The 26,051-nt window shown below is 37.0% G+C and overlaps 1 protein-coding gene across 4 annotated transcripts in view; it reads left to right on the top strand.

Annotated features, from left to right (window-relative positions):
- Nucleotides 1–26,051, top strand: part of CACNB2 (calcium voltage-gated channel auxiliary subunit beta 2) — a 247,294-nt gene that overhangs the window by 184,695 nt on the left and 36,548 nt on the right. For all 4 annotated transcript variants that reach the window (XM_083857666.1, XM_083857665.1, XM_083857667.1 and 1 more), the window contains 3 exons: nucleotides 16,761–16,883; nucleotides 21,126–21,262; nucleotides 23,106–23,182. In XM_083857666.1, the coding sequence (XP_083713792.1) occupies nucleotides 16,761–16,883; nucleotides 21,126–21,262; nucleotides 23,106–23,182 (337 nt within the window). The remainder of the gene's footprint in view (nucleotides 1–16,760; nucleotides 16,884–21,125; nucleotides 21,263–23,105; nucleotides 23,183–26,051) is intronic.

Genomic DNA, 26,051 nt, shown 5'->3' with positions numbered 1-26,051 from the left:
CATGCTTCAATACACTTTAAGAGGAAGGGTTTGTCAGGTATCACCTTGCTGAAAGGGTTTTGTAAAACCAAGACTGATCCTGCTCATTTTAACTTACCAGGGAATCACATTAACTTCTGAGTTAACTGAGCAATCTGAGTTCTCTAAGGTTATGTGATGTTGGCAGGATGTCCCAACACTGCACTCGTTAAATACTAGCTCAAAAAGTGCTGTTGACTTCCATCCTATCAGAAAACAGGGAGCCAGGAGGGAGCAGGGATATGATACCAAATGGAGAGCAGCAATCAGTGACAGCACTGCAGTGGTCAGTGAGATTTCTGAGGAGCAGGACTGCCAGAGAGGGCAGCCAGGTTGGAAAGGCTGAAGTTGGACTGAACAGTGGAGAGGGATTGTGATTTTCCCTGTGCAGCCTGTTAGCAAGGGGAGCAACAGAGGTTTTGGCTGCAGCTTTGCCTGACCCTGGAAGAATGGAGTTAGCACAGTGAAATCCAGGAGCCTGTTGGGAACTTCTCTAAACCGCACAAAGGTCTGTGAGGGCCAAGATGCCCTCAATCCCTACAATGCCTGTAGTCATAGCTGGAGAGATCCTGGATGTCTTGGTGGAAAGAGAGAAGATATTCTGGGTGAAGGGCTATAGTAGTCTTTTCAAGCACAAGAACTAGTGAAGTTTATAGGAGTGGCAGATCTGAACTGGCATATCTTCGTGGCCACCTTCATTTCTGTCCTCTGGCTGAGAGCACAGTTACCCTTGTAGCATAAGTTGCCTGTAAAAGTGACAGAAAAATTGCATATCTTTTGTTGCACATGTTAATAAAGATTGGATACTGTAGTGTTAAGATATTGTAAGTGTGTGTTGTAAGTGTACCCTTTATCCTGTACCTCAAAGACTTGAATTACTTCTGAATGTTCTCATTTTCCTCTGTACATAAAGCAAAGGGTAGCAATTTCTAAGCCTAAGAAACCTTTAGTCCTTTCCTTCATATCCATTGCCCATTTACAGAAATGCTAGGTCTGGTTTAACATGGGAGTTTACTTTCCTGGCCTTTTGGCCTTTTTCTGTTCTTGGCACTGGGTATAAGTGTTTGGGGTTTTTTTAATAATGAGCTGATATTTTTTTCTTTAAAGTCAGACATTGATATCTTGGACTTCATTTAGCTGGTTACTTATGTGTAAGATGAAGACAGAAAAAACAAAACAACAGATCTATGCCACTGTGATCTAATAAACAAGTTCATTTATAATTTGGGAAAAAAATCAAAAAATGAAAGGTAAAATATTCATAATACTTGAAACAGTCCATGAAATGCTGATGGGAGAGAAATGACAAGGCCAGGGAATCTAAAGGTTTGCAAGGTTATGGGAAGCGAAAGCTAGTCAGCTACCATTACCCTTTGGTCAACCACTTTGATATGGTGAACAAAAAGGTTAAAGGTCTCATGTTGTTTGCTTCTTCCCTTTTCCTTCTGGGAACAGTTGCATCCCTTTTCTTGGCTTGATCAGCAGTAATGTCCTGACCTCGTGAGGCATTTTCCCAGGAATTAAAGTCCCCTCCCTCTGTTCCCTGCCCTCCTGTGTCCCATGGGATGGTGCTTCTCTCAGCAGCCTGACTAAATATCCCTGTCACTGAAGGAGGATGTGTCTTCCAAGGACTTTTCACTGGGCTGGTAGGATTTTCTCTTTCCAGAGAAGACACAGTATTTATGATCAAGGATCTTCTGGGTGCTTTCCTCTGCTGTGCTTTTAAAAGCTATAAGCTTTTCCTAAGCTTCTCAGGGGTTACTGGGTCAACCATGGCTTCTGCTTCCAGAGGAATTCATTGGTTGGTGTTGATGTTAACAGTTCCAATCTGGTATAAAGTACAAAGCCAGTGAAAGGCAGGGAGCTCTGGCAGGCAGAAAAACACTCTTGTAGGTGGCTTGAAAGAACACAGCTTTGTCACAGACTGTCTTTATGTTACCTGTTTTAAATTTAATGTTTAACTGAATTTGATATTTAGGATAAAAAATGTAGTTTGTAGACTCTGGATCTTTTTTCAGAGTGAATTCCTCTTTGTGGAAGCTGTTGTGTTACTGGACTACCACAAAGTTCTCCAGTGCTACTGTTAATTGCTAGTTTTATGATGTGACTTTGCCTTTTTGTTGATTGTGAAGTGTGGTGACATTTGTGTTTTGATTGCACTGTTTACACCTTTGCTTTTATCTGTTCACCTGTCATCACAAAATTCAAGACTTCTTGCTATTAGCATTAGACTTCTACTCCCTCTATCGAATGATAAAGTAAAAGACTGAAAGCTTTGTGGGTGGAGAGGTTATGGTGTGTGTGAAGGCTGCTTGGATGAGCACCAGAGCACAGTTGTGAGCAACCAGTGTAAAAGTCTCACACTTTTCCTTTTGTTTAATGCTTTCCAATAGTTCCAGTGGTTCTGAAGGTCAGAGCAAAGAAAAGTACAGTCTCAATGCAAAGACCACTGTAAACAAACATCCTACTGTTCTTTCTGAAATCAGAAATGGCCAATTTGATCCTGTGCAGAAAAGAAAAAACAAACAAACAAACAAACAAAACCCACAAAAAAACCCTCAAAAAAACCCCAAAACTTTGAGCATATAACACTAGTTCTGGTAAATTAGAAGTGTTAGGGCTTTAGGGGATTTATGAGAACATTAAGTTACATGGCCAGAACACGTTATACTGAGCTGGATTGTAAAAAAGGGGGAATACTTCCAAGTTAAAGTCTGTTTATAACTTTTGCCTCTGACTTGTTGCATAAAATGAGGATAAATAAAAGGAATTAATTTACAGTTGTAACTGAGGAGAAAAGTTCATTGGTGTTTGTTTTGTACCTCCAATCACAAAAATGCAAACAGCTGGAAAAGATAGAGTTTATACTGGAATTTTTATAAAAATTACTTCTTTCTTTTTAGTGTTATGCAGGAAAAAACCCCAAATCAATATACAGGGTGACAGACTTGCTGCTTGAGCAGCAGGTCACTGCCTCTGTCCTAGCAGTGTAGCCTGGGCCTGCCCTGCCATCTAGGGCTGTGTTTGCTTGGGTTGCTTTGTTTGATGGCACCTGGCTGCAGTGCTGTGGCCAGGGAGGATGGAGGCATGACAGAAATGTCTAACTGAGGCCAGGCAATTCTCCATCAAAATGCCTCAGCTATTTTGGAAGCTGCATTTCACTGTTACACTGAGTTTTTTTAAGATTCTGGTCGCTTCCCAGATTTCCCTTTCTGTCTGTGGCCCCTGGGTCTATCATATACACATTTTAGCAAGGGCTGCCAAGCAGCAGAGAGCATGAACAGTTTTGCACTTTGGATATGCTTGTGACCTTCCTTTGTTGCTTGGCACAGCACTTGAAGGCAATGGGAGAGGCACAGATGAAAAAGGATGTGGGGAAATTAATTTTAAAATATATTTTGAGCAATAGACTCTGTCCTTACTTTGCTGGCTGCTGCGTTTTTGCCAGCTGGGGAGGGCTGTGTAGTAATCATGTCAGAGTTGTAACTAAAGGCCAGATCTACCACTGTCTCCTTCTACCGATTTTCTCCCTGAGCAGGGCAGAGAGGCAGGGCAGTACCAGCTCATGTGTTGGAGTTGCTTCCAGTGGCTCAGCAAACTCAATCAGCTGCTGTTCAAAGACAATTGACAGGACAGCATCCCACCAATTTCTCTCCTAACACACCGTATCACAGCTTAGGCTGTCTCGCTCCTTCACTCTTCTTTGCCTTTTTATTTATTTATTTTTCCTCTGCGACATTTTTTTCAGTCTTCAGGGTGTTTTATATGTCATATTTCTGACACATGTAAAAAGCTTTTTATGAGTGAGTTCTAACACTTTCCTGTCTGGCCTATGGAAGCCAAGTCATCATTACCTGACCCTCTGTGTTATCTTCCCTGCAGCAGATAATCCTGAAATGCCCTCTGAAGTCCCACCTTTTCCACCTCTCTTGGCCTGTTCCCTGCCTGTTTCTTGAGAGTGTGGGTGTTGAAACCACTGCAATGCCTGGTAGCTTTAGGATTGAGACCAGCCTACTAGTAGCTCATACCTGATGCTTTTCTTTCTGTGCCTTAGGTTTTGAGGCTTGACTGGGGGCAAGTCTGAATATCCATATTAATTTCCTGGTAATGTCCTTTGGGTTCAACAGTCCAGGATGTTTTGCTTTCTTCTATCTCCTTTGAGCTTCCATTTCCTGACATAGTTCCTACTTTGCTTCTGTCTTTTTGTGAACTTTTAGCTCACTTGCCACCATTGTAGTTGGCATGATCTGTTTCTCTTCCCTAGAAATAGAGGTGCTCTCAAGACAGTGCAGCAGTGCTGCATGAGGCCCCAGATCCTCTCAGACTGATTGTTTTGGGCCATGTGGGCTGTATCCTTGCCTGGTCATCTTCTATGAGGCACTGACTTTTACATGTTTGATGGTCATTCTTAATTGAGATCCAGTTCATTAGGACAGCCATTAAATCACAAAGTGTTTCTTACAGAGTTAACGAGTGTCTGGCCGTTTACATCTATCCTGATAAATTGTGCTCTGTTTCTTTTCACTTAATTAATTCTTCCAGTTTAAAAATAAATAATTTTATGCTGATTTTTCCCCTATTTGTTTCCTCTGTTGTATTCATATGACAGAGTTTCAGGTTATGAACTGTCTATCTTTTTTCATATAGTTTAGTTTGTGCTTGTGCCTTTAATATTATTTCAGTGAGGACCTATCACTTTCCTGAACTAACTTTTTCCTTGAGCTGCTTGTACTTGAGGATGCACTTCAAGTATATTAAAATCTGCTTTCACATAGACTGTTGTAGTCATTCCCCTGTTATCAGTCTTTCCGGACTTTTTTCCAAATCTTGATCACTTTTTTCGTTCTACTTGCATGTTTTAAAAAACTTCCACCAGCTGATTAGAAACAAACCTAGAGAAACCCCTTTTATTTTGTTTTCTCTGCTTGTGGTTTCCAGCATGCTCAAAGATGTTCCTCTTGCCCTGCTTGATTCCATTCTTCATAAATGTCTACATATTTTAAGTATGCAATTAGGACAATGGACTGTCTTTATATAATTGGTAATTATTCAAATAAAGCCCTTATCATCTTTTTCAGGCTTGATTGCTTATAATGTGTCTCTTTCATGTCCCTTCCTTGGGTTGTTTGTTTTGGCTTTTTTTTATCCTTAAATCAGAAAGTTTCAGTGCTCAATCTCACAGAGCATTTTGAACTTCAGAGAAGGCCATTTGTTGTTCTATACAACATTTTTTTCCTACTATCTCTGGGTAGGAAATGTTGCCTTCTACATGGAAATTCTGATTATGCAGTTATTAAACAACTCTGTTAAGACCTGATTTTTGTTATGCAGGACTTCCCCTTCATTTAGTTACCATATTATTGAGAATGCAAAGTGACAAAAAAAAGTTTGCGTAAATTGTTTAGTGATACCTAAACAGATAAGTGTCTTCAGTTTTTAACTGGATACTGATTAATTAGATGCACCATCTCTTTTTTTTCGGTGTGTGAAACCAGTCTTTATAAAAGTATCATGATATCAAACACTATTAAATAAGAGTGACTTTACAGTGAATATTTGAAAATTTAGGATAATGTTGCATTGAAGTAATACAAAAATTACAAAGTTGTGTAACATTAATATAGTGTTTATATTTATTAGTTTTAAGTAATTTTTTTATTCTCATTGTGCAGAAAAGGATTCATTTTAGATGAAAACAAGTAAAACATGCCTTTGTCTTCCAGTGTCTGGCTCAAAAAATGACACAGCCATGAAAAACACACTGGAAATTTTTACTTTGGTACCGACCAATTTTAAAAGATCATCATGCTAGGAAAAAAGAATATTTCTTTGGGATGAAATACAAATTTAAAACAAGATTAAAATGTATAATTTAAGTAATTACACATTGATTTTATTGTGTTTTGTCTTTCCATTCTCCACTTCTTGCAACATAGAACAGCATATTATCTCAAATATTCTACTCTTAAGCTTCACTCCAGTCTCTTAATTCCTTTAAGTAAATATGGAAACAAAATATGTCTATTAATAAAACTAATTTAAATTTACAAAAAATAAAGAGCAGAAGTCTACCATCTGATTTCCTGTATCCCTGGTGTCAATTTGTGCACAGGGGTTATGCCATAAAGCCATTTACAAGCTTCTGGTTGACTACCAGCAATTCAGAAAGGATTACAGATCTCCTTGGAGTATAGCCATGAATTTTATATAATTTTATTTTTTAAATTGTTCTTTTGGAAGCTTTAGAAGTATGCAGAGTTTTAGTTGCTTATTAGGAAACCATATTTGATGTCCAGTAATGTTTAGTATTGCATGTAAGAAGGTGTTGATGCAGAGTGTGTTGAGGCTCACTGGTGTGCACACAACTGCCCCCGCCAGATCCAGAGTGTGCATCAGCTCTTTATAGGGATAGGGACTTTGGGGGAAAAAATCAGGAAAAAAATGGGAGAAAGGGGAAAAAAGACAAGGGGAGGCTCAGATTCGCCAGATGGAGAAAGAAGTGATCCCCTGCTGAGTGTCCTTGCCCTCCCCTGGGTGCTCTCCTCTCTTCAGTATGTGGCGGTGAGAAAGAAACTAAATTTTTGGATTTGTCTGATATAAACTAGACCCTATGAAATAAAAGGCAAGACAGTTTGGGGTTGGAGGGAAGAAGGGCTGATTCTCATGCCACTAAAAGTCATTTCCCAGGGGAACCTGCTGCAGCAACAGGTGTAGGCATGTAAAATCCTGCATGATATTGGGAGTGTAAATGACAGCTGCTTATGAATAAAACACTCATATGTGTTCTACCTGTTGTGTGTGGAGAAAACAGCTGTGTGCACATAGGCAGGTGTATCACATAGGGTTCATTCCCTGGTCAGACTGAGCACAGGCCGCTTCACTAGCTTTGGTTCAGCCTGAGGAGTTGTGTCCTTGCATATCCACAGAAAATTAGTCCACTCAGTCAAGGAAAGTACAGAAAATAAAAAAGTCCAGAAACCCAAATTAGAATTCTTACTACCACTTTGTATTTTGGTACCATGTCTCTTTTCTTACAAAGAGAAAATTGTTACAATTCTGTGTCATTTTATTTCATGTTTTTGTAATAACTCTTGCTGCATCCAGCCTGAAATTAAACCTTAGCAGTTCTACAGCTATAATAAGAGTAAGGTTTATTGCCAGCTAATGTTTCATCTGTTGGCTAGATGACTAGCTGTGCACCAGCTGCAAAATATATTCCGTAAGGATATCATCATCACAGCACTTCACTCTTGCATCTCATACACCCACCAGGAAACATGTTTTGTCTTGTGCTCTGAGCAAGGAATACAAATGAGATGTCTACAGAAAAAGTAAATAAGAATATTAGGAAATATTAAAAAGGAGTCATTCTGGTTTTGACTTGTTAGTATGAGAGACTGTTTTTGGACAGGGACAAGATGAGAGCTCCCACAAATCTCTAAATGCTGATGATGGACTGCTTTTGGCACAGCTCAAACACACAATGACCCAAAACCTGGCTTTTAGCTTCCTTTTGTTGGCTTCTCCCCTGCACGGTTCTTCCTTGGTTCCTGGCTTATGTCAGAGAAGCCCTAGCACTGCTCTAGCGTAATTCTAAATTTTTGGAGGATTTTTTGTGGCAGGAATGCATCTCCAGAACATATGAGCAAGGTCATGGCTCCTCCTGTACTGGGGCAGGAGAACTGCAGTTGTGTTGGTGCTAAACCTCCTGGGAGCTCTTCTGTTCAAAGAGAAGGGGAAGGGGTTGGTGCTCACTGGTCTCCCATATGTGCACAGGCACAGTGGTGGCCAGGTGGAGGAGTCAAGGATTGCCCTTTTGTCCAGAGCACGACAGGTGAGTCACAACATACAAGAGATACAAGATACAGGAGAATTATAATAGATTAAGTTGTTGAGGTAGAATTTATTTTACTTATGTGCATTATTCAGCCAAAATTATATTTGTCCTAATAGTTTATACATTTTTGTATCAGCTTCAAGTAAACTTTGTTTCTTTAAAATAAAATGAAAAATTTTAGATAAAACTACATTCCTCATTAGCTTTGCTTTGAAAAGCTCTAGTTCCCAAGTCTCACAGTTGTTCTGCTTCCAGTAAATATTTGAATAGCAGAGCCAAGTGTGCCTTGGCTCTAGCGCTCTGCATCTTACAGAATATTAAACCATTTGCAGTCTGTTAATTCTGTGCTGGAAGTTGCAAGGAGGTTTTAGCAATGGATATAAAGATTTCAGTCATACTGATGGTGTTTGAAAATGTTAGTGTGACACTAGAAAGACATTGCCGGCGTGATCCTTTTGTTGTTTAATAAACATGGAAAATTGCACATACACACTGAATTAAATAAAAAAATGTACAAACCATGTATACAGTCACAGGTGCTCCAAAGGTAGAAAATTACATATTCAAAGTATTTTGTGCTATCTTAGCTTTCTGTGCAGATATATAAAGCTATAGACTTTACTGTATAGTCTGATTATATTTAGCAAGTAGTTGTTGATGATTTTGTTTGTGTTGTCATGAGATTTGCCTATTAGCTCCCTGCTTGGGGGATAAAGACAGGTGTTCATGACATTTTAAAAAGAGAGAAATCATCCCTTAGAGACCACTTGCTTTTCCTCTTTTGAACTGGGAAGTTGATGGCAAAAATGAATCCACTGAAAGATTCTTGGATACTGTGGAGAGCTCCTTGTGTTTCACATATTCTTGGGGTTTTTTTTGCAAGGAAAGATCCTCCTGTATGCAAGTAAGATACAGAATGTATTGCTTTCTGCAACTACCTGAAAGGAGGTCCATCTCTTCTTACAGGCAACCAGTGACAGGACAAGAGGAAGTGGTAGGGGAGGTTCAGGTTGGACATCAGGAAGATTTTTTAACTGAAAGAGTGCTCAAGCATTGGAATGGGCTACCCAGGGAGGTGGTAGTGTTCAAGAAATGACTGGACATGGCACTTAATGCTGTGATTTAGTTAACAAGGTGGTGTTTGGTGAAATGCTGGGCTTGGTGGTCTGGGAGGTCTTCTCCAGCCTAAATGCTTCTGTGATTCTGTGATTCTGTAGTGCTGAGGTGGGAGAAAATATATTATTGTGAGGTTAATGGTTGAACAATAATACTATACACAGTGAGGGCTAAGTTAAAGCTATCACCACCATTCCCCTAAGGTAAAGGTAGCCTCATTTTCACTTTTCCTAAGTCTGGGATGTTTAACTTTCAAGTTTAGCAAATACTCATTTACCACAGCTTTGAATATGCTGTGAATATGTGCTCTGTGTTTATGTAATCTGTTTCTAGGCTGTCAGGGAGATTTGCAGTATAAATTACATTTTATTTTAAAAATTAGGAGTACTTAGATAGCACAAGACCTACATAAACAATAAATACCCAGGTGAGGCATAAGGTTAACATAAGCTATGGCCATAAAATGTAATAATTGGAAAGGGGCAGGAGCCTTGAGGCAGCTGTAGTGTTTATCATATCCTCACATAACTTCTCAGTTTTAGTTCAGTGTATGAGTTAAGAGCTAATAGAACATTTGGCTTTTCAGACTCTAAAATATCATCTTGGAACATATAGCCATATAATTCCTGGAAACAGAGCAGTCTAGCTACAGAATGTATGTTTTGAATAAAGGAAGATTTTTTTCAGCATAGTTTCTTAGAAAAACATGCTTAAAATATTATGTAAAAGTGAAACATTTTAACAAACATTAACCTTTGGCTCTAGCAGTTGTAGAGTCTTTCTGATCCAATTGAAAAAATGAAGTGGAGAATTACTTAAATATTGGAACCAGCAAAAACCTGGCATGAATAGCACTGAATTAAGAAACAATTTAAGTGAAGAAGCAGTTTCTTAAGAGATTTTGGTAATAGAGTTTACATTTTTGACCATTGCCTTGCTGATTTATTCAGTGTTTACTTTAGCTTGCTGTGTCACAGAATTTTGCTTTCCCTGGAAAACTTTTGTTTATAAGGAGCCTGAAAATATTACTGCAAATCTTTTCTCTTTGTGAACATCAATTTAGCCAAAACACTAAGATCTGCTAAAATGCTGTCTCATAAGCTTAAGATGTCTCATAAGCATAAAACGTCCTCATTGTGACATTGAAAAAAGAACTTGAAATCCCAGCACAGTATTTTTATTGCAAATGACAGTTTTCATCTGTTGGCTTCTGCTGCCAGAATAAGCATGTTTTCAGTAAGCACAAACAGACTTTTTCAGCTGTGCCGGTTTCCAGCGGTTCCCGTTAACTCCCCACGTGGGTGGTGTGGAAGAGCCACCTTTCTGGCACACTTGCACACAGACAACACACGGCCACCATCGAGTTTTGGCATTATGCTCTAATAAAAAAAGATCCTGCTCATATGAGAAAGCTGGGTGTGCGTCAGTACAGCTATTTCAGTCTTTGCTGCCTCCTGAGCTGAATGTCAACCAACATTGGTGACTCTATTAAAATATGATTTCGCAAAAGGAAGTAAGAAACATGACTTTCAAGCTGTGTGTGAAGATGAGCTAAAATAGTAACAAAAGTATCTCTAGAGAGTACTAGAGAACAAAAAAAATATCTCTGAAATCTACCTATTGTTAAGAAAAAGTAGATCTGGCAGACTCTCTTTTATACCAGCTGGAAGTGCTAAATTTTCCTTCTCTTCAACATTGAGAGCAGGCATTGCTGTAGAAGGGATTCCAAGGAACTGAAAAGATTCAAAAGTTTCCTCAGAAAGTTTCTCCAATGGGCCTTGATCCTAAGAAAAATCAGAATTAAACTCTAATAGCTGAGTTTCCATGCAGCAACCCTTACAGCCCATGTGGAGTCCAAGCAGGAGGCCGATGGCGCAGGGGCTCTCATGATGGGGCACCAGTCCTCGCTGGCTGCTCTTGCACAAGGCACCAGAGAGTTGTGTTGTGTCCTAGGCAAGAATTCAATGAACCAACCCTGTGTAAAGTAGCAGAGCAAGCACTGGTAATGGCTGAATGTAGTTTACGTGGCCCTAAGTTTGGAGACAGATGGGAAAATGTAGTGAAAGCAAATAATTTTGTGTTTAACTACTTCTCTCCCAGATCCTTCTGAAGGGATCTATGCTATCCAAAGCCATTTGGATATGAATTCAGAAGAATTTGGATGTCATTATACCACTGTACTTACGCTGCTACTTATTAATTACAGTTGTACTGTGTTTTGTTCTCACACTGTACTTCTCAGCTCCTTGACTTTGTTGTGATGCCTTAAGTTTTAGCTTTCATGTGTTCCAGATTCTGTGCTGTCTAGGGATGTAGTTCTGAGCCTCATATTAAGTGCTAGTAAGCTCTCTTCACAGAGTAGGTAGAAAAAACAAATCCTTTTCCTGCTGTAGACCAAGGACAACAGGTACAACTTTCAGGCCCAAAAGCATAAACAACGGTGGACTGAAGGGAGAAACAAGGATGAGACCTCACAACCCAAACCTGTAATTGGACAGTTAAACCTCAATATGCAAATGGACCAAAACGTATAAAAGTGTAAGACCTCGTGACCAATTCAGCATTTTTTGACCATTCTAAGTCCACCTTGGGTGTAGCCCTGGTCAGGCTCTTGTCCTGCCCAAGGCGTACCCCAAAGGCCTTTCAATAAATATTTGCTTTATTATCTAGTCTCTGTTTCAGATTAGCCTTACCAAGGCATCAGTTGGAAGTCCTGAATACAGCACAAACCTTCTTTTTAGACCACTTACAACCAAAACTGGTAATTGATAAATTCTACTTGCAGTAACACTTAATTTTGCTTGTACTGGACTATATAAAATTAAGTATTTGTTTTCCATTATGGATTTCTATGCTCCTCACTGACTGATATATGAGAGAACCGGAATTCCTGTATGTTTTTTTCACAATCACGGTGGTCAAGTACTGGAGCAAGATGCAGAGAGGTTATGTTGTTCTGTCCTTGGAGGTGTTTTAATGCTCACTGGGACACAGCCCTGAGCAGCCTGATCAAACAGATATCTTTTGGGCAGGGTCAGACTGAGGGACACCAGAGGCTCCTTCCTACCTCAATTATTCTGTGGTTCTGTGTTCCTACCAGGCTTGTTTGGTACACACACCTATGGCTGTAAAAGCAAGCCTGATCTTTGCTTGAAAGTCAAAATTTTGATCACTGCTTTTAGTGACAGCAGCTGTATATGCTCCTAATTATCAGTTGGGACATTCATGAATTGTCATTGCTTTCTTAGCAGTGAGGTTGCTGAGCAGATGATATTGCTAGAAATTGGATAATTTCTTATATATAATGAGGATCCAGCAATAAACAGTATTAAGAACAAAAATGTCCTATAATTGTGTTCTCAGATGTGTTTGAGTTTTCTTTCTTGTGTAACGGGTGCATAAATTAGTGTACAAAATAAAAAAGATAAAATAGAAAAGCTCTTTTATTATTTTTGCACTTGGATTCTCAAGCTTTTTTTGTGACAGTATAGGTTTCATAACATTGTAAATTTCTTTGTAATGGTAATAAAAATCATGTAATTCTGTAAAACATGGAAGTTTTTAACTGCTTCTGCTTTATATATTTGACTCCATGTCATTAGCAGGGCAAAATAAAGTGAGATGTTTTCAACACAGCAGTCATTAGGCCATCACAGTGCTATTGATCTTTGTCCTACGTGGAGTATTAATATTGTTGATGGCACAAATACTGTGTACAGGGCTACTCTGTGAAAATAGTGCTGAACAGAGGTCACACCATCTGTCATATTTGCTATCCACTAAAACTACTTGTGAAAAGTTCAGTAGTAGTAATCACCTTTCCTCAGATGAAAGACATGGTGTGACTTTTTAAATTTTCATGAGTGCAAACTTGTAAGTGATTTGAGAGACACCCATTATATTCATTACCCAAGAGAAGAATAATTCCTTGCTTTCAGGATAAGGTTGCATGCATATGTGAAAAGTGGATAGGATGAAGGATGAGTACCTTTATGTAGAAATAATGAGGGAGTGAGCATGCTTTGAGACAATTTCTGAACTTTAACACAGACACCAACTTTGACAAGCATTTTGTCAAAATGGTAACTGTAATAATTTTCTGAGTCAATTCTTGTCTTAGCTGGCATTGCCTTCATAAAGGTGCATTCTGATTTCATTTAAACTGGTGTAAATACAGAGGTGCCTCTACTGTGGGAACGATGTAACAGAGTGCGAAATAAGACAGATAAGAGATCCTAGATCAAGTCCAAGTGTAGAAGAAAATGGTTTGGAGAATGCTTTCATCAGTTTTTCTACATCCTGGTAGTGGATGAGGAATACTCATCAAAGTATCAAAGATATACTTTGATTATCAAGCAATAATTCCAAAATTATTGTCCATGAGGGAGATGACCTGTTCCGTGAGCAAATTTCATGATAAAAATTTTACCTCCTTGGCTGGGATCCCCAAGGGCTGCCTTATTGTACAGCATCTGAAAAATCTGAAATAAAAAAAAAAGTTATAAAAAAAAAAAGCCCTGTCATGTTCTAAGTACATTACTAGAGAACAGATTGTATTATTTTACTCTGTTATTGAGTAAAATATTTCTTGGATACAAATTCAACCAAGCAGGTACAAACTTGTTCAAACTGACAAATTGACCGAGACAGATAAAACGTACAAATGCTTGTGTTTATATTCAATATGAGTTAATCATGGCATAAGGAAATATAAGTAGTAAAGTATAATAATTCTGTAAATAGTATGAAATTAGTAATGAGGGTTAGTATGAAGATGTGTAAAGTAAATATAGTTTATAAAGGAAGAGATGAGATCCAGATAGAAAAAGAGAAAATTGAGTAAGGTTGCTCTAGATATACTTTAATTTATGTCTGTTACCAAAAGTGTACAACCAAAGTTGATTAAGCAGTTGTTGAATAAGATTTTGTTGATTTATATTCTGAGTTTATATCAAAATCTGAAATTGATTCATGAAGAACCTTACTCCAGAGTGTTTTCCCTGCTGCCCTCATGGTATAGATGATGGTAATGTTCATGGTCTGATTGTTCTCCTTGCGGGTTTATTCAGCTGGTTGAATGTTGTGCTTTTACAGGAGAAGGAAAGAAAAACAAGATGGAAGTGTTCATTTTGAAGATAAATAAACTTTTCTAGGCTACTTTGTTTCTCTGGAGAGACAGGACATGTTAAACTGTTTAACATCTGGAAGCATCTGTCCCTGTAGTCCAGTCTGTGGATTAACTGAGTGCAACACTGCCATTTTCATGGAGATTTATAGAATGAACAGCAAGTGCTTAAGTGTTTTGACCCAGTCTTATTTTAGAACTGCAGGGTATATAAGAAAATGCTAGATACATTTTCAAATATACATACGCATGTGTCAATTTTTTTTTTTTTTAAATAAGACCCTAATTACATAACAACTGGGCTTTTTCAGTTCAAGACAATGTAGTTTAGGAAAAGTACCTTATCTGATAGTGCTATGAAACTTTCAGAATTACTTATTTATGTAAAAAGGTTAGCATCTAACTTCTATAAACTAATTAGTTTTACATATTCAATTAAATTAATTATTGTAGTCTAATCCCATGATAATTTAGTCTCCCTTTCTACCAGTGTGACAAGTATCTAAAATGGGACATACCATTTCTGTGAGTATCTGTAACTCAATGTTTTGCTTTGTTTTTCTGCTCAGTTTTACTTTTTTGATTGTTCATTTGTTTGTTTTAAACAGCAGAAAATGACAGAGAACATTCACCTGCTACTTTTCTTTCATGTTAAGACAGTTCTGGAGTAGTTTCCATTGTATTCTTTTTCTTAAGTAGTCAGGTGTTGTCTTCTAACAGGAAATTTTAGATCACTTCTAAGAAGTATGTCAAGGACTTTAACTTCCTGGAGGTGTCTGTTGCAATGCTGCCAATATTTTAGTCTTTTAGTCAACCTAAAGTCTTTCATCCACTGTTACTTTTAGGAGTAAGTCACAGTGGTTAAGCAATTTTTTAAATATTTGCTAGAGGATATAGCAATGTGAGAATGAATAAGCAAGCATACTATCCCTCCTATCAATGTTTGGCATGGATTGTTCCTTAATAGATCCATTCCTGTTCTGAGATATATTTCTAAAGTGACAGGTCACTGTGCCTTACAAAATGATCATTCTTAATAATAGGGAATGATTTATCTGATTATTTACTATTTGATGGTAAGTATTACTTAGGAGATTTGACATTTCAATGCTTATTCATATCTGTATTTGGAGTGTTGAAATTAGTAATAGCATAGAGACCATCAACTCTGTTAGTCTGTAATTTTTAGGTTCAGGAGAGTTTTGAGGTTTTGTATTAATATTTAAACACAGTAATTTATGGTATCTTTTATTTTTAAGGAAGATTAATGATATCACTGAATCCAGAGTCTGTATGACTCCTTTTTTTGTGGCATGACTAGTTCTGTAATAGTTTGGTAGGGTGGAAGTAATATTGGAAGTAACATTGAGAAAATTATAGAGGAGATCATTAAGATACAAGTTTGAGCTGTTAGGAAGTGGACATTTCCTTTGTATCAACACTGCAAGATTTTTTAATTGATGTGCAGAAATCACCAAATTTTAGTTGTGGGTGATTGTTCTCAAAAATGCCCCGTTTCCGAAATGTAATCACGAATACATAATCATATCAGGATGCCTTTCTGTCAGTTTGTCTGGTTATGACCGAGTGGGTTCAGCCTGGGGTAGGGCAGTGGTGGGTCCTGGGGATATACTGTGTGATAAACTCTGTGGGTAGAGCAAACTCAAGCTGTTGTGTAGCCTAGAATAAAGCAGAAAAAATGCTGTTCTCCTGTAAAATGGTTGTACCTTTGAGAAGAGGAAGCCCTTGGTAGCTGTAGTCTGGGCCGTGCTGGATGGCACCTTCTATAACCATACCTGTGCAGAGAGGTGTTCAACACTGGTGGTGCTGGTAAGGAGAAGCTGTATAGTTGTGGGATTTCTGTGTGACTCTTCTGGCAACTGCTCCTTGAAAATAAAACTTGGGAAAATCGTCTAACTCACTGATGTCAGCTAGCAGCATAAGAAAGAATTAGGGAAATTAAGAGATATCTCTGTGGCTAGTGTTTGGTAATGACATAATGATCTCAAGGCACATTGCTCTGCTCCCAGAGTGCAGTGAGATGGTTTGCTTAGGGCAAGTCACTGGCAACTGCTGGCACCTCTTCTCCAAATTTGCAATTTCCCCTAACACTTCCTGGGGGCTGAGGCTGTGAGGGCTACAGTTGTAGCAGCCTTAGAAGGTTCCTGAGGTGACTACCACATAGGTGTCCAGACGAGAATGATGTGGAAGCAGCAATGTTGGTGCAGTGCCGTGCTCCCCTTGCAATGCCTTTTGCAGCCCATTGTCTGTGGAGCTTAGGTTTTGTAGCTCTTGAAAACCTACCTCTTGTGGCAGCCCTCAAACACAGAACTTGCGGAACTGCAAGCTGACAATATGATATGGATTGCCAATATAATTGGCACAATTGTGGATTGTGATTACTAATTACCGATTTGACTTACCTAAAATTAATTCAAAGCTCTGTTACCTACTAAAAATCTGTATTCTATGAAATGTGCTGATATTAATAACTAATGTCAGTAAAAACTAGTCTTCATTATGTTTTGCATGGATGCATGGAGAGTTCTTTGTAATTTTTGTGATTTTAAAACATAAACATACAGAAATCATCTCCCATGTATATGTTTGTGCATATGTATATGTATATGTTTGCATTCATAATGTTCACCTTTTATTTTGCAGTCAAAACCTGTTGCATTTGCAGTTCGGACAAATGTCGGGTACAGTGCAGCTCACGAAGATGATGTCCCAGTCCCAGGCATGGCCATCTCATTTGAGGCTAAAGATTTTCTTCACGTTAAAGAAGTAAGTCAAACCAGAAAAGTGAATCACTCTTTAAGGGAATACTTGAGTAATTGTGCTACTATTTTGCAATGTTGATAAACACTTGGCATTGTCAAAGCATTTTACAAATGTTAAAGAAGGTAACAGTGTATAAGGCATTGAATGTTATTTTAAATGCCATTCTTGTAGAAGCAATAGCACAAATTTCTTACAATCAAATTAATGAAGTTCAGAAAGCAAGTATTTTTTTCTGTAGTAAAAATAACTTATTTATGAGTTTAAATGCCTAAGTCTGACTTTTCAAAGAGGAAATATTTATGGGGTTTTTTCTAATCTGGTACTTAGGCTTTGTTGTGATTCAGCAGCCAAGGGTTTCTTCCCTTTCATTTGTGTGACTGCATCTCACTTAACCCCAACATCCTCAGATCTCCTGTTTTTTTTTTTTTTCTGAAGCTATTTACCTGGAACAGACAATATTTAGTTAGCAGTTACATGTTGAAGAACTGGAACGATGTTTCAAGATAATTGCAACTGTCAATAAATGAGTTTTACATTTGCTGCATTGGTTTTCTTTTCCTGTAGTTTGTTTTTGACAATTTTAAATTTTTACAGTTTCAAACACCTAAAGTAATTTTTTTTCTCTGCTACTTGCAAGACACTCCCAAACAAATAACTTGGTAGCTTTCACATGCAAGCCCTCCTCTGTAACCTGCTGCTCCCTTTTGAATGACTCCTTCATTTAAAAAGGTTTCCTAGCTTTTGGTTATATTCCATTATGGTTTATCTCAAAATGACCCATCTGGATATGGAAATTTATAGGAAAATAACTAGAAAGTTAATTTAAGGTTGAGAGCAACCTAGCCATGTATTTGAAATTATGTCTTTGCCTCATTTTAGACTATTGGTGATGCACTGTGATTCTGCTAGTGCAGGTGCTTTGCAGAAGAAAGAAACATTCCTAATACAGAGACAGAAATACACTGGACAAAGACTGAAGAAACACAAGAAACAGACTTGGCTAATGATCATAATTTTTCATATATATTAAACACACAAAAAGAGAGTAATTTTGATTCAGACTGTATATGGTGAAGGAAATATGCTTTCTGACTGATAACAGTGTGAAAGAATTGCTCTGCTCTGTCTTGTGACAAAAGGAGAGATGAGCAGGCACAGTGTCCTGGCAAGAGAAAATGATCAGCCTTCTGCACTGAGTCTTGAAGCACTGGAAAATATGGCTCAGTTTGGTTAGATCAAATGGCTTTGTATAGTTATCTATTCCATCTGCTCTTCAAATTAAGTGGTAATCTCAGATTTTACATCAAGTGTTTCCATATAAACCAGATACACAGGGTTAGCAGTTTTCTGTTAAAAGTTTTTATTTCTTCACAGCACAACTTGGTCTCAGATATATATATGTGGGAGAAAATCTGGAAGTAAAAGTCTCCTGAACTTTTCCATGTCTCCAAAATGTCTTAAAAGGAAGTTTAGCTCTGTTGAGTTCTTACATTGTCTGTGGCTGCCTGTAGCACTGAGGGGTGGAAAAATAGATTAAAATGTTCTTGCAACCCTGGGTGTAATAGAAGAGGTATTCTGTGCCGATTACCTTTAAAAACACCTGGTTTTCTCTGTAAGTTGTCAAGGAGAGATGGTTGTCTGCTGGAGCTAGTCCAGAGATGGGTTGAGATGGGACTCTGGGATCAGCCCACCTGCCCTGCTGGAATGGCGAGATGGGAAGGGATCCAGGAAGAGTCAAACTTGGACTTAGACTCTTGGCCTGCATTTGGCAGCAGCTGTTGTGTCTGGGTGGGTTTGAAGCTCCTTCAGTGGATGCTCCAGGCCCAGCTCTTGCCTGCATAGCCACATCCTCCGCCTCTTTCTTCAGTGCTCATCCTCCAGGGCTCTGTATCCCACCAGGTATTGCTCCTTCAGTATTTTTGGTGCTCCCTACAGTTAATGCTGGGGGATCTGAATTGTCAAAACTTTTAATTATTTATGCAGATTAAAGAAAAAAAACATATTAGACTATAAAATGAAGTGTTGCTTATTTATTTTGTACCTAACTTGTTGCTAGAAATAAAGAAAGCTAAGTTAATCTCCAGTGGCTTCTGCCTGCATAACGATGCCAGACTGCACTAGTGCTGTCCTCTTCTTGTCTGCAAGGGCTGTTCACCAATTTGTGCTCTTGAGAGGGTTCAAACAAGAAAAACCTCAGTTCAAAATGTACATGGACAGTGATAAAAAGTACTGCAGTGATTGAGTATGAGGGAAATTTGTCTTCATTATTAGGTTACATTCATTAAAACTCAGTACACATAAGGATGACGAATTCCTTCCTGCATTAAGAAACTGCTGCATCATAGTAACTTATGAATCGTTTGAGGCTTTAATGCATGGTCATAATTTTGCTCTGTGTTTAATTAATTTTTGTGTTTCCCTTGGCACTCCCAACACAGGTGAATTACAGAAAATCTCTCATCCTAGACAGCACCTTTAGAGGTAGACACCTCTCTACCAAGATTTCAAAAAAAAAAAAAAAAAATTAAATTAGAAAGTATTATGTGTGGTATTAGTCACTTTAAAAAGTATCTTATACCCTTCATATACTGACACAGCATCTTTGAGACCTTGAAGAAGTGTATTCCATATGCTTTTATTTCTTTACGAAGAAGAAATTCATATGGATTTAGGATTTCTATTGCTTCTAATAAAATTAATATTGTTTCATGGTAATCTGTTGTACTGTAGGACAAAAATAGTGGCTGTTCAGATCTTAATTTAATGGTGGTTTTTAATTATCTGCCTCTTCCTTTTACCAAGTTAATGATTTAGTTAGCCTTTTGTAATGAAAGGTTATAATTTTAATAATACATTTCGGTCTAATACAGTTTTGAGAAACTGTTATTCCAGAGAAGCTCCCTATGAAATGCTGGTATTCTTACTCATAAAGGCATCCCATTGGATGAATATTATAGATCTCCTTATGTTTTATAAGCTTAAAAGTGCTTTTACTTTAATCTCTATTTTTTGTTAGCTGGAATGTCTTACACTTGGTATCAAGCACCACAAGATTTCTATAGTTGCCAAAGTGAAAGATAATACTGCAATGTAGGTTGTGTGTCAGTGATCCGTCAATGATGGTAAAAGTAATTTCTTTTTAGGGGAGCCCACATGTTTTACATCTTTTATTCCTAACTGTATACTTGTTAAAGCTAGTTATTATATAATTAAATATGCACTGTAATATCTACATTAATACCTTCAGATTCAAGAAAGCCACCTTCTTTACATTCAGATGTTCTCTTAAAGTTTCATAAATATTCCAAATTAACCAAAAATCTTATTTGATGGTAGTTATTCCAATGGAACACCAAAAGTACTATGTGTGGGGCCCATACATGAGTGACCTATTCTCCTTCAAAAATGGTGAATAAATAAGAATGGAAAAAGCAAAAATAGTTCTGCAGTATAGAGACCTCTGCAAAACCAATCTCCCTTGCAAATGGTGGGGGGTTGTGTATGAACAAAGGTGTTGAATTAGAGTAGTCAATCTCTCATATTTAACAGAGCTGAAATTCAGTTAATTGGGCTATCTGATGGACTTGTATAATTGTTAGGTTATTTTAGTTATCCGAAGATACCCGTTCCTTGTGGATCTATCATAGTAAGTTTAAGATGCAGATCACATGAGCTGTCTGAACTAGGGTATATAAAGGCAGCCAAATTCAGTCACATTTCAGAAGATTTTAGTGAAAAGTGGGGGAATTTGAGAAGTAGTATTTTTAAATTTAAACAGAGAACTGAATAAAATGGAATAAGAAAACCAGATTATTACAGAGCTATCGAAATTGTAGCAGTAGGTGAGAGTAGATCCAGTCTCTGGTGTCAGCCAAGGAGAATTGTGAAAGAAGAACAAAAGCAACTCTCGTGTATGAGAGGCGAAGACTGTGAAGCAAGAAAAAATAAAGATGGTGAAATGAGTAGAAATAAAAAGCAGGGAGAAACATGAAGTCTGTGCAGGAAAGTTTCCACTTAAGGACTGTGGATTTTCATAATTTGAAATGAATAATTTTTTAATGTATTTCTGAATATTACTGCAATTCTTCATTGCCATAATAACATCTCAAAGTCATTAACTGCAGGGAAAAATTACAAAAAATAGCATAGCTGCAAATTAAAACTAATAACAAAGTTATCCCAGATACAGTAATTTCTTAGTATGTTGGTTTTTGTTTGTTGTTTGTTTTTTTTTTTAATCTGTAGAAATTTAATAATGACTGGTGGATAGGACGATTGGTAAAAGAAGGCTGTGAAATAGGATTCATACCAAGCCCAGTCAAACTAGAAAACATGAGGCTGCAGCATGAACAAAAGGCAAAACAAGGAAAATTCTACTCCAGGTAATAACAAAAAATCATTAATAATAGCAACATTGTCTGTGACACAACTTGGAAATCGATGGTGTGTATCATTCATATATATGCTTAATTATTGTTAACAGCAGCTACAAACATTTTTAATCAATGAAGAAATTAATATATAGTTCATTATATTATTACATAATATATAACATTATTGTATATATTGTTAATTAATAAGCTTATTAGTGTCACTGCTGTTTGGGAGAAAAAGTAGATATTTAGATTGGTGATCTGTAGTGGCCTACAACTGAAATTGTTTCTTTATTTTTTTCATAAAATAGTTACTAATATACATTGCAGTAAGTACATTTACTATGTGCTAGTAAATTTTTGACTAAAAATTGATTTTTATTTATTTATTTACAGAATTTATTCTGTAGCATTTTTTACTTGTTTTGATGATCTTGCTATTTCTAAACATATTTAGAGCTCATTTTAGAAAATACAGAAAATGTTAAGATGAATTTACTTGTAAGTCAAAGCCAGTGCCTGTTAGTAGCCTGTCGGGAAAAAATAGTCTAGTCAAATTCATTGTTTACAAATACAGCTTTTAAGAGAACTACATTTTATGATGGAAGTTTCATGTCAAGTCATTTGTTATCTCTGACTGCAGCCATCATTGCATAAGAATAGGGACTGTTTCTACATATTCTGAACAATACTGCAAGAAAGAATAATGTCATCTTTAGTGTTGAATTCTGAATAGTTTTCTAGTAATACCTGTGGAAGCAAATGTCACTTGTTTCCTTTTGAGTATAAAGGAAACAAATATTCACAGTGTATTTGTGTGGGATGGACAAGGAATTGAGTTAGGAACCATTCACGAAGCCAGAAATGCTTTCTTGTCACCAGAGGAAGGGCAGCAGTGTTTGTAAAGCATTTCTAGAGTAGGACACTGTGATTGTGCAGTGCTCAGCTGCATTCACCAGCTGTGAAATGCCTTTCCCATGAGTGTGCTGTCCTCAGCAGAAGGATGCTGGATTCCTTATTCCTCTAGTGACACTTCTGGGACAGCCAGATCTGTCCCAGTGATTCGGTTCCTTTCCAAATCATAGAGACTTCTGTTCTCCAGAAATTCTCACTGAAGATAGTGTTGTCCTACACCACAAATGCATTAACTTAGTGCTTATTAATATTTTAAGATAGAGAAAGTGGAAACTAGTACTATCACATGAATTATTTGAAGAGTGAAGTAACCTTTCTTACATTCTTTTCAGAGCTTTTCTCATTATGGTAACTGAACTAAAAAGGACTAGAACTCTTATTTCATTTTCATAACTTGAATAGGTTTTCACAAAGCAGAATTTGACAAAACCTTAAACTGTGTTAAACCAAAAGCTTTAACTTTGTTTGACCTTTTTTTCTTAAGTTCTGCATTGCATTGAGAAAGCAAAAGAATTAGTACATTATTAAATTGAAAAGATGGTAGACACCATCTCATCTTCATTAGAAATTTATCAATAACTCCTCAGCTAAAGAAAACAGATATGCTCCCTGGCTTCAGAATTACTCTTCTTAATGGGCAGTAATATTAATTAACGTATACCAGTAGCCATATTAATTACTGAATTGCATTAAGATCGTGAGGAAGTGAGAGCAGCAGAATGAAATGCACAGAAGCACAGGAAGTATGATTGATGTTTGCAGTTCCTCGGGTCTCAAAATATGTGCACATTTTGTGTGAGATGTATATTTTATACCACTGCCAGAAATACTGTTTGTCTCACAGCTAGCACCTCATTTAGAAAGCAGATTATAAATAAACTAGATTAAATATTGAGAAGGCTACAGAACTTCAAACTAATTTATTACTTTACTCCAGTAAATCAGGAGGAAACTCTTCATCCAGTTTGGGTGACATCGTTCCTAGTTCCAGAAAATCGACGCCTCCATCATCTGGTGAGTAGGTTGTGAACTCTTCAGTGAAGAGACTCATGAACCTGTTAAAATTCATATACCTTTAGACATCTTCTTCTTATTCCTCATTCTTCATATGTAAAACCCATGTGATGTGTTACCAGATAAAGCTGGTTTAGGGTGGTTTGAAGTAATGGAGTCAATGCCAGCAAGTTCAGGGCTGTTAATGTACAAATTCCCTCTTTGCTTTTATTACAGAGTTTTGTAGCAAAAACATAATAGATGTGTGAGACTACATTACAGTATGATATTGGAAGGTTTGGTCTGGTCTGAGCACTCCTACTGAACAATAAATACTTTCTTGTACTGGAAAAAATGCAGCAATAAAAAGAAGTTCCTGAGAGGTTTCTGCAGTAGCATCAAGAAAGGCATTATTTTAAAACATCAGGAACATTTAGTTTCACAATTCTGATCATGAAGATGTGCTTCATGTATTTCTAGGATACTGGGTATTTTTGCCTTTGAAAAATTTTTCAAAAATACTATTTTGTACTTAGAGCATCAACATACAGATTTAATTTGTTAGGTTGGATTCAAGTGATATGAAGCAAATACATGGCAAGTTGATAGAGGATGCTGGTGTTATCTCCATAAAAAAAGCACAGCAGAAGACCAAAAAAAAAAAAATTATATTGAATTCAGCTGCTGTGTTGCTGAATGTTTTATCTTCTCGTGTACATTGTAAAAAGCTGAAAACAGAAATTATTAATGAGTTTTGCTAGTGCCTTGTATACTAGGGCAAAGACATGGATCTTCCAATTATATTCATTTATATGGAGTCTGGTCTATAGAGCAGGCATCTTAAAATGAGCCTGAATAATTTAAAGTATTTACTTGGTCATTTAAAAGGGAGACAGAGAAATTAAATCATGTTTTGGTAGTGGCTTCATTTGGTTCAATTAATTGAAAAATATATATGTCTTGTGAAGCCATGGATTTGTTAGTAACCACCAACTTTATTACAATTGCAATTTGTTTATAAAAATTCCACCTCAGTTTAACTTCTCTTTTATTTTGAAAATATTGTATTAGTTTACTAATACATGTCTTTAATAAGTGTATAGAACACACCTTAATCTTTTATTTTCTGGTGATTTTAAACTGATGTGTTTATTGTTAAGGCCAGCTTTTTCAACAACTACATTTTTGTAGTAAAATTGTCCCTGGACCTATGTTGTAATTTTATAATTAGAGCATCTGAAATGCTGTAATATTGCTATCAAAAGAATACTTGAAGATCAATACATATATTTCCAGAATGTTGCACAGAACAAGAGTTAGGAGCACAGATATCACCTAGACTACCAGCTGTCTGATGGCTGCCCATCCTCTAATTTTCCTTACATTCATCATTTCATTAAGTCTTTTCTTCAGATGCTGTCTTTCAAGAAACATGGTTTTCTGGAGAAAGAAGGAAATATGTTAAAGTTTATTCAGTTACAGTGGAGATTTGGAAAATATGTATGGATAGTGCAAGTTAGCTTATTCTGTGATTGCAAGATTTTGAGTCTACAATAATTTTTTGTTTAAGACATCCTAAGAAAGGGGAAAGAGACATAGTTTCTGACTAAAACAAGAATTCAAGTGACTTCAAAGCACAATTCAATGATTATTCCAACACCTCCTTTCTGTGAAAGTATAATCAATTGCAAATACATCGTTATTTAATAAGTTGAAGAATACTAACTGAATAAGTTAATTTCATTTTTTTAATTTGAGTCAGGGATGAGTTTTTTCAATATAAAATAGTGCCACAGAAAAACCAAAACATAACAAACTGACAAACAAGATGAAGACCCAGTGAAAAACAAATGAAAGAGAGGCACATATCCATTTAAATAATCAATATTGATATAGCAAACAATCCATACAGTCCTGTTGGGCCACCAAACTGGGAAAGAATAATGCTGAAAGTGACTGAAAAGACCCCAATCAACAAAGATAGTTAACAGTAAAAGAGCTGTCACAGGAGATGTTCCATAGTGTGAAGACTGAGAATGAAAAAAGGATATATTGGTAACTAGCTGATTGAATTCTGCATTTCTTTCTTACAGGAAAAACTTAAGGTAACTGATTTTTCTTTACTGACAATTTTGGTTGAACATAGAACCAAACGAGTTTTAATTTGTCGTCTTGTGAGTGCTTTACAGCATCTGTGCTGGCCTGTATTCAAGAAAAGATAATATGTTCTTTTTATACTTATGAAGAGGAAGACAGTACAGTGTTGCTAGAGGAAAATGTTATATGATGGCTGTTTTTAGGAGCAGGATTATAGAAACAGGGTGCGGATCTACTCAGTGGGTTTTTCCTGGGAAGGGCAGACTCAAAGGCACAGTAACTCAGGGAATGTCAGGAATCAAGACATTAGATATGCATATAATTCAGATGGGAAAATATACTTTATGCAAACAAAAGAGATTGCTGCCCCAAGTGTCTCTTACATCAGTAGCTGCACGTAGGCTTGACAGAAATATTTATTTGTTACATAATTTAATAGCCCATGCCACTGTATTAGTTGTCCCAGTCATGAATCAGATGAAATCAGGTCACTAAGATGGTTTCATAATAGTTTGCAATGATTAATTAAGGGTTTGGATAAAGTCAATACAAACAATTTTGCTTACAGATCTATTTAGGGTTAGATTCAGTTCGACATAATGGCATGGCAAAAGAAGCGTGTGTTCCCAGAGGGAGTGGAGAGGTGGGTAAGATCTTCACACACGAGGGTGATGTTGTACACATGTTTGTGGTTCATTTTTGTGCATCTACTTGTTTTCTGAAAACAAGTTTAAATCACTAATTAAGATCAGGATTGATTGTTGTAAACAAAGGTTTTGTTTGGTTTGGTTTT

This window comes from Zosterops lateralis (assembly GCF_965231275.1).
Source record: "Zosterops lateralis genome assembly, chromosome: 1".
NCBI lineage: Eukaryota > Metazoa > Chordata > Aves > Passeriformes > Zosteropidae > Zosterops > Zosterops lateralis.
This window is presented reverse-complemented; position numbering and strand designations above follow the sequence as displayed.